Genomic DNA, 9057 nt, shown 5'->3' with positions numbered 1-9057 from the left:
TAAAATTTTGTCTTAAAATATTTTTGTCTCAAACTACTTTTGTCTTAAAATATTTTTGTCTTAAACTATTTTTGTCTTCAATATAATGTTTTGTCTTAAAATATTTTTGTCTCAACCTATTTTTGTCTTAAAGTTTATATTTAAGACAAATCAATTGATATTAATTTTTAATATAAAATAACTAAAATAGACAAAAGATTTTTTGGGTCTAAAAAAATGTTTCAAAAGTGTTTCAAAAGTGCCCTTGCTGCAGTAGTGTTCCCTTAGTTCCAATTTTTTTCCCCTATCGTGTGATGCAAAAGGGTGAATCCTTCTGTTTGGAAGATGTGCAGATCACAAGCTAGTACCGAGAGGCCATGCTTCAAACTGCTCCTTGCTTTCTGTTGCGGATTGCTATTTATTCATCGTAATTTCCCACTGTTGTGTTTCCAATTGATTGCGCAAGTACTAATATTTCCATATGAGTTCTGAATAACAGTCAATTTTGGTTGCAGAGCATGTGGAAAGCGCAAGCCCAGGAGCCATGTTTGTGTTCGGAGATTCATACGCTGACACGGGAAATCTTAACAAAACAAATAACGCCTGGAAACCTCCATATGGTATAAGCTTCCCTGGAAAACCCTCCGGGCGATATTCGGATGGAAAAGTCCTCGCGGACTTGATAGGTATAATTACATTCTTTCTGCTCAGAATAATTGATTTTTTCTGCCTCGTTTGTGGGTTCTAATCTTTGATTACAACGCTGCAGCTTCAGCTTTCAAGCTCCCTACGCCAGTGCCATACAATCAGCAGGGTAGCTATCCCAACCAGCGGCTTCGCTTCGGCATGAACTTTGCGACCGGCGGGAGCGGTATCTTCACTACATGGGCTGGTCTGCCAAACATGACTACCCAAATAGATCAGCTGCAGCGATTGATGTGCGATAGAGTATACTCGGCAATGAATTTTAGGTTTTCTCTTCTTCTCTTCACGGTTTCCGGCAATGATTACGGTTTCTACATCCAGCAACAAAGAGCGGTAGAGGTATAATCTAGGCCGTAGTTTATCTGTTATATGTCTGAGAGCCTTTTTTTTTTGATATATATTTTAGTTGAATTTGCAATTTGATATGGATTTTCTGGGTAACTGTGAATTTTCCACAATCTTAGTGTCCTGAGTTTTAAGGGGCTGAATCCATAGGGTATTTTTATGCAGATTGATGCCCTATGCAGATTGCAGATTCAAAATCTGAAATCTGACTGTTGAGAGAAGGGTCAATTGTTCGACCCTTCTCTTCACCATCAGATTCAGGAATATTTCTGGAATCTCAATCCACATAAGTTCAACAGAATCCATATATCTATATACTGCCAAAAACACATTTTAAACATCAAAAGATCACAATTTGACCAAAACTTGTTTTGCCCATATATTTTGGAGTTTGTGCGTGCATATTTTCCAATTAAATTTACCCTAAATGTAATAAGAATCTGTTGGAATCACAAGTTTGAATTGTAAATTCTCCACAATCCTAGTGTTCTATGAATTTCCACCTTACTGAACCCATACATATTATCAAAAAAAACATTTTAAATAACAAAAAAAGATAAAAATTTAACCAAAAATTATATATTCCGACCAAAAAAATCCAAAATTTATAATAGTCCAACCATAATAAACCTCAACTAACACAACACACAGTTAAGTAGAAGTTTTCATATTTACTGTGAATATATTCATAGTACACTGCCTAAATCGATTTTTGTAACAATATGCCGCTTAATCTCTGCATTCCTCACTGACATTAGCTGTCTGGAATTTGCAGGACGTGCCTTCATTTGTAGAATCGCTGATCAAGCAGCTCTCGGCAGATTTAGTGCGTTTGTACAATTTAGGTTTCCGACGCTTTGCAATCACAGATATAGAGCCTCTGGGCTGCTTGCCTACTTTTACAGTAGATAACTCTCACGCAAGTTGTAACGCTACATTGAACACATTAGCCGTATATCATAACAGTCTTTTGCAAGCAGCGGTGGAGGGAATAAGAAAGGGTCGAGCAGATGCAACTTTTTTGATTCTGGATCAGTATTCAGATACCATGGCGGTTTTTCAACATGGTTTTACACTCTGTCCCCCTTTATCATATGGATGTACTTTCTTTCTCTGTGGCTCTACAGTGTTGAATGTTTATTTAACGTGTGAATTTTTTTTATGTGCAGGGAAATTCAGGAAGCCATTGAAACCCTGTTGCAGTGGTGAGTGCGGCGTTACAGACAGTGCAGGGAAGGCTTTGTATAGTGTGTGCAGCCATCCAGAATCGGCCTTTTATTGGGATGGGGTGCATCCCACACAGTCTGGTTGGGAGACATTGATGACATACTTCAAATCCTCCCTGGGTCAACTTCAGACTTGATTTGTCACTATCGATTCGATCAGAATTTCCTTTAGATTTTTGTCGTTTGCGCTATAATGAATAATCCTTTTGTTGCTATTCCGATTACTTTATGGAGACATTGTGTGGACAAGATCAAACGGGAGTGCAATCTAAATTTAGTAATTTAGTTAATATATCAAATACTATGCCGACACTACGTATGTCTTGTATGGATTACTTTATGAGATTTGTGTGGACCAAGATCAAATGCCAGGGTATATTTAAATTAATTGATATATTGACACTGCTAAATACTGCCGTATCTGGTAAATTTGTGCAATAGAAATAATTTTATTTTTTAATATTTTGATAAATTTTGTGTGGAAATTATGGTTTACCTCGATAGAATATCCAGGTTGTAAAGTCTATCTCGTGTAATTTAGTTTTCAAGTGTTTTTTTAATAATATTTTGATAAATTTCCTATGGAAATGATTTTTAATAATATTTTGATAAATTTGGTAGGGAAATTATAGGTTAATTGGATATGATACGCAGTAACAAGATTTTTATAATTTCGTTGTCTGAGTAGTGGTCATTTGGGTTAGTATTTCACTTTTATCAGAATGAAAATGAATTTATGATTATTTAAAAGTAATTATATTGATGAATATGTTATTTTAGAATAGGGTTTTTTAGAATTTTAATTTAATTATCATTAATTATTAGGTGGATTCTAAATATTGATCTTTATAGAATATTTCAGAATATTTTTAATAGTATATATGAATCAAAGAATGAGATTTATTTCATAAACAATTATGTTTTTTTTTTCATTTTAATTAAATTCATTAATTTAAATAAAATGTGATATGAATCAGTGTCCTATGAAATGGTTTTTTAAACATTTGGTATTGATAAACCATGATATTAGCCTATTTCGTAACAAATACTATTTACAAATTAAAAAATTCCATTAAGAAGTAAGGATAATCTCCATAGTTAAGAAACTTTATATATATGTGTTTAACTTTAACTTATATATATATATATATATATATATATATATATATATATATATATATATATATATATATATATAATAGTAATAATAATAATAATTTTAAATAAAGTTATAATTTAGTTAATTCTTATGATTTTTTAAATTCCTGCAGTTTAATATGTATGATGAAGTGTGTGTTTTGATAGGCCATTTAGAAACCATTTAATTTATATATTGTACTAGTTATAGTTATAAAATGAATGTAATTGAAATAATATTCCTAAAAAAATCAATTCTTTATTTTCATTTTTATTATTATTATTATTTTAGGGCATAGTTTAACTTATACAGGAAATGACCTTTTCACCCTAATCAGAGGATATAGTCTGTGATGAGATTGTGATTTTTTGTTGTTTAAACTACATTTTCAAATAAATAGATGGATTCAACACTCTCAAAATGCACTTGAATTCTACAAATTAAACAACTTAAATTCAAAAATTTCAAAATCTCTCAAATATTTTCATTAAAATTAATTAGGAAAATGCTTTGAAAAAGAATCCATTTCATTTATAAATTAGAATATGTCTTTTTCTTAATAATGTTTAAATTAAAGTTACAAAATATTAATATATCTAATTTTTCCATTGTTAAATATATTCTTAAATTATAATGATAGTAAGCAAGGTTAATCTCCAACCTATTACAAATCACTAACTAATTATTAATTTTTCATAATTAAAAAAATTAATTAATTTTAATTTAAAAATTTTAAATAAAAAATAATATTTATTTTTTTAATAAATAAAAATATGAATGAAATTGAATAGGAATTGATTCATACCCATTCAAAGCTTCAGTTCTACCATTGTAAAAGAGAGTTCCTATCTCCAAGTGACTTTTGCAATCGATTTGCGTTTAACATGATGCCACCAAGATTATACAGTTGAAGACTACTTTTAGAGATTATGCACTCCCCTGGTATATGAAGTACACGAATAACGCTCTTACTAGACATCCAAGAACCTTGGCACACATCAAAAGGGTGATGTTGAAAGAATTCTGAAGGCTTAGTCTGCATTTCAGTGTATGACAGAATTGAAAGAGATCAAGCAGGGGCAGAACGAATCTGTTTGGGACCATGATCAATGGTTCAAAGTGTTGTTAGGTCGGTTGGAATTTGGGATTCCATATGAGCAGCATAAGGAGTGGTCTATTGTAGAATTATTGCATCATATTTGTTTTCCTTTGACTTAGAAGAACATTCAAACTCAGGATCAAGCTTTGGAGATTACATTGAAGTTAGAAGTGCCTTTCGTAGTAGCAACCACAAGAGGAGAAAGCTTTGGCATAGCCTAGCTAGAATCGTAGATAGCCACTCTCACAGTGCAACTGCAGGACTTAGTGAAAGGGAAAGAACAATGCTCGGAAGTTTTGTACACATTTTGCAAAAAGGTGGGGTACCATAGAGATGAATTCCTAGTGATGACATATTACATGACAGCTGGTGCAACTATCTATTCCAAAAAGGTAGTGGATTATGGTGTGAGAGCTGTAAAGTGTGGCGACATTCACCACCGAGTTGTCCTATGATGAAAAGATATGAAGCCTCTACAAGGAATTTATTTTGTTATTTTTGTAAGTCCATGAGACATGAAATTCATCATTGTCGATCTTTAGAATGGATGATATATCACACCAACGACTCCTACAGGGTGCAAGAGGGACATGACAAGATGGTACAAAAGTACAATCAAGCAGGCATGTATAATCAATGGGTAGAGGCCAAGGTATGATGGGTAGAGGACCTGGAGGACCAGGTCTAGGACAAGGATCATTTGGACGGGGGAGAGGACAAATAATTGTGGGCAGCTAGGACATATCACCAGATTTTATCCCTATCATTTTATAACATTTACGTATTATCGAGCTTTGGATAATGCGATAGAGGATTTCCCTCATCTTCTCGCGAAAATTCAGGAGAAGAAGGGGCAAAACATTCTAAAGGTTACCGTAGAACTGTGCCACAATCAATCTCGTGTTAATGTTGTTACACATGGAGGTACCAAGACTGGGAGGGATGCTGCTAAACATGCTAACCCATATCAATAATTGGTGAGAAAAGATGTTAATCCTCCGCCAAAGTTCAATCCAGATAAGGAAAAGACTACTTGTAAGGATGCATGTGGAGAAATGGTTTCCTCGAAGTGGGATATTCTAGAAGACAGTCTAGTGTATGACATGCCTAGAGTCTATGAAAAAAATGATATTAAAGTCCTGAAAAAAATGATACTAAAAGTCCATATGGTATAACTACAATTTTTCTGCCTCGTTTTGGGGGTTCTAATCTTTGATTACAATGCTGCAGCTTCAGCTTCCAAGCTTCCTCCGCCAGTGCCATACAATCAGCAGGGTAGCTATCCCAACCGGCGGCTTCGCTTTGGCATGAACTTTGCGACCGGCGGGAGCGGTATCTTCACTACATGGCCTGGTCTGCCAAACATGACTACCCAAATAGATCAACTGCAACGATTGATGTGCGATAGAGTATACTTGGCAATGAATTTTAGGTTTTCTCTTCTTCTATTCACGGTTTCCGGCAATGATTACGCTTTCTACATCCTGCAACAAAGAGCGGTAGAGGTATAATCTAGGACTTATATGTTTTAGAGCGGTAGAGGTATAATCTAGGTCTTATATGTTTTAGAGTTTTTTAAGATATATATTTTTTAGTTGAATTTGTAAGTTGATATGGATTTTTTGGGTAACAAATTTTAGCTGTGAATTCTCCACAATCTGAGTGCTTAGAGTTTTCTAGGATGCTGAATCCATAGGGCATCTTTATACAGATTGATGCCCTATGCAGATTACAGATTCAAAATGAAATCTGATTGTCATGAGAAGGGTCAATTGTTTGACTCTTCTCTTGACCATCAAATTCTTGAATATTTTTGGAATCTCAATCCCCATAAGTTCAACAGAATCCATTTATCTATATACAGCCAAAAACACATTTTAAACAACAAAAGATCACAATTTGACCAGAAGTTGTTTTTCCTATATATTTTGGAGTTTGTGAGGGCATATTTTCCAATTAAATTTATTTCAACAAGTTTGAGTTGTGAATTCTCCACAATCCTAATGTTCTAAGAGTTTCCACCATACTAAATCTATACATGCCGTTAAAAAAACATTTTAAATAACAAAGGACGAAGATTTAACCAAAAATTATATGTTCCGGCAAAAAAAATCCAAAATTTATAATATTCAAACAATACCTAAACATCAACTAACACAACACACAGTTAACCGGAAGTTTTCATATCTACTGCGAAAATCTTCATGCTAAAATGCCTAAATCGATTTTTGTAACAATATGCCGCTTTATGTCTGCATTCCTCATTATTCCTCATTGACATTAGCTGTCTGGAATTTGCAGGGTCTGCCTTCATTTGTAGAATCGCTGATCAAGCAGCTCTGGGCAGATTTAGTGCGTTTGTACAATTTAGGTTTCCGACGCTTTGCAATCACAGATATGGAGCCTCTGGGCTGCTTGCCTTCTTTTACAGTGGATAACTCTCATACAAGTTGTAACGCTACATTGAACACATTAGCCGTATATCATAACAGTCTTTTGCAAGAAGCGGTGGAGGGAATAAGAAAAGGTCGAGCAGATGCAACTTTTGTGATTCTGGATCAGTATTCAGATACCATGGCGGTTTTTCAACATGGTTTGACACTCTGTCCCCATTGTCTCATATGGATGTACTTTCTTTCTGTGGCTCCACACTGTTGAATGTTTATTTAAGGCGTAGATTTCTTTATTTGCAGGGAAATTCAGGAAGCCATTGAAACCCTGTTGCAGTGGTGAGTGCGGCGTTACAGACAGTGCAGGGAAGGCTTTGTATAGTGTGTGCAGCCATCCAGAATCGGCCTTTTATTGGGATGGGGTGCATCCCACACAATCTAGTTGGGAGACATTGATGAGATACTTCAAATCCTTCCTGGGTCAACTTCAGACTTGATTTGTCACTATCGATTCAGTCTGAATTTCCTTTAGATTTTTTATTGTTTGTGCTATAATCATTTTGTTGCTATTACGATTACTTTGTGGAGACATTGTGTGGACAAGATCAAACGGGACTGCAATCTAAATTTAGTAATTTAGTTAATATATCAAATACTGTGCCGATACTACGTCATGTCCTGTATGGATTACTTTATGAGATTTGTGTGGACAAATATCAAACGCCAGTGTAAATTTAATTTAATTGATATATTGACAATGCTAAATAACGCCGTATCTGGTAAATTTGTGGAATAGAAATAATTTTATTTTTTAATATTTTGATAAATTTTGTGGGAAAATTATGGTTTACATCGATAGGATATCCAGGTTGTAAAGTCTATCTCGTATAATTTAGTTTTCAATTGTGTTTTTAATAATATTTTGATAAATTTGGTAGGGAAATTATAGGTTAATTGGATATGATACGTAGGTAGCAAGAATTTTATAATTTAGTTTTCTAAATAGTGGTAATTTGATAGTTATTTATAGAATTTGTGTCATTTTAAAAGTAATTACATTGATGAATAAGTTATTTTAGAATAGGGTTTCTAGAATTTTAATTTAATTATTATTAAGTGGATGGTAGAGATTTGACCTCTATAGAATATTTCAGAATATTTTTAGTAGTATACATAAATCAAAGATTGAGATTTATTTCATAAACAATTATGTTTTTCTTGTCATTTTAATTAAATTCATTAATTTAAATGAAATATGATATGAACAAGTGTCATATGAAATGGTTTTTTAAGCATTTGGTAATGATAAACCATGATATTGGCCTATGATATCGTAACAAATACTATTTACAAATTAAAAAATTTCATTAAGAAGTGAAAGTGAATCTCCATAGTTAAGAACCTTTCTATATATATATATATATATATGTTTAACTTTAACTTATATATTAATCTTTTTGGGGAGAAATTTATTCCCTTATTACAAAAACGCTGGTAAGTCTTTGTACCAGCTCGAAGGTAAACAAGTATTTGGAAAAACTGTCCAGACTACCAGATAGAAAGTCTATTTGTAGCAAATATGGACTGACAATAGATGACCCATTGGTCAAAAAGAGAAAGTCTAGGAAAAGGGCCAAAAGAGAATTCAAAGAGACTTTCTACAAAAATCGAAGGGATTATCCAAAAAATAGGAAGTATTCTACAAGGGATAAAAGCCATAAAAAGAAGGGCCACTACAAATACATCCCAAAAACCCATTATTATACTCCTTCTGACATCCATTTGCATACATCCAAGCAAGAAAAATGGAACAAAATTACTTGCTGGTTGTGTGGCCAGACTGGGCATACAGCTTCAAGATGTCCCCAAGGGGAAGAATCAAAGCTTAATAAGGGAAAAAAGACAGCTGTTTATGCTCAAAAGGCTAAACAAGTTAAGAAGGAGTATTCAGGCCCAAGCTTTTGTCTGAGATGTAAATCAAAGACCCATGCTACAGAAAGGTGCCCAAATCTTATTATCAAAGACTCAGCCCAGCAGCACCAACTAGAGGAATCGTCTCTTGATTCTTTTAGCACTCCAGAAGAAGAATTTCAAGTTAATATGGGCCAGTATACTGATTCTGAATCATCTGAATGTTCTTGCTATAATTCAGAAGAATGTGCATGTCATATATTT

The 9057-nt window shown here is 33.6% G+C and overlaps 1 protein-coding gene across 1 annotated transcript; it reads left to right on the top strand.

The window, feature by feature from the left end:
• Window positions 1–252: 252 nt before the first annotated feature.
• On the top strand, window positions 253–7395 carry LOC149219748 (GDSL esterase/lipase At5g03610-like). Its single transcript, XM_089386904.1, has 8 exons — window positions 253–406; window positions 495–665; window positions 749–1023; window positions 1805–2096; window positions 2199–2389; window positions 5683–5997; window positions 6794–7085; window positions 7186–7395. The coding sequence occupies exons 1-8, from the start codon at window positions 325–327 to the stop codon at window positions 7377–7379; spliced, it is 1812 nt and encodes a 603-aa protein (XP_089243030.1). The 5' UTR covers window positions 253–324; the 3' UTR covers window positions 7380–7395.
• The last annotated feature ends 1662 nt before the right edge of the window (window positions 7396–9057 follow it).

The sequence above is a fragment of the Pinus tabuliformis genome, chromosome Q (assembly GCF_031772625.1).
Source record: "Pinus tabuliformis cultivar Carrire ecotype Pingquan chromosome Q, CPIR1, whole genome shotgun sequence".
Taxonomy (NCBI): domain Eukaryota; kingdom Viridiplantae; phylum Streptophyta; class Pinopsida; order Pinales; family Pinaceae; genus Pinus; species Pinus tabuliformis.
Note: the sequence above shows the minus strand (reverse complement) of the source record. Positions and strands in the feature narration are given on the sequence as shown.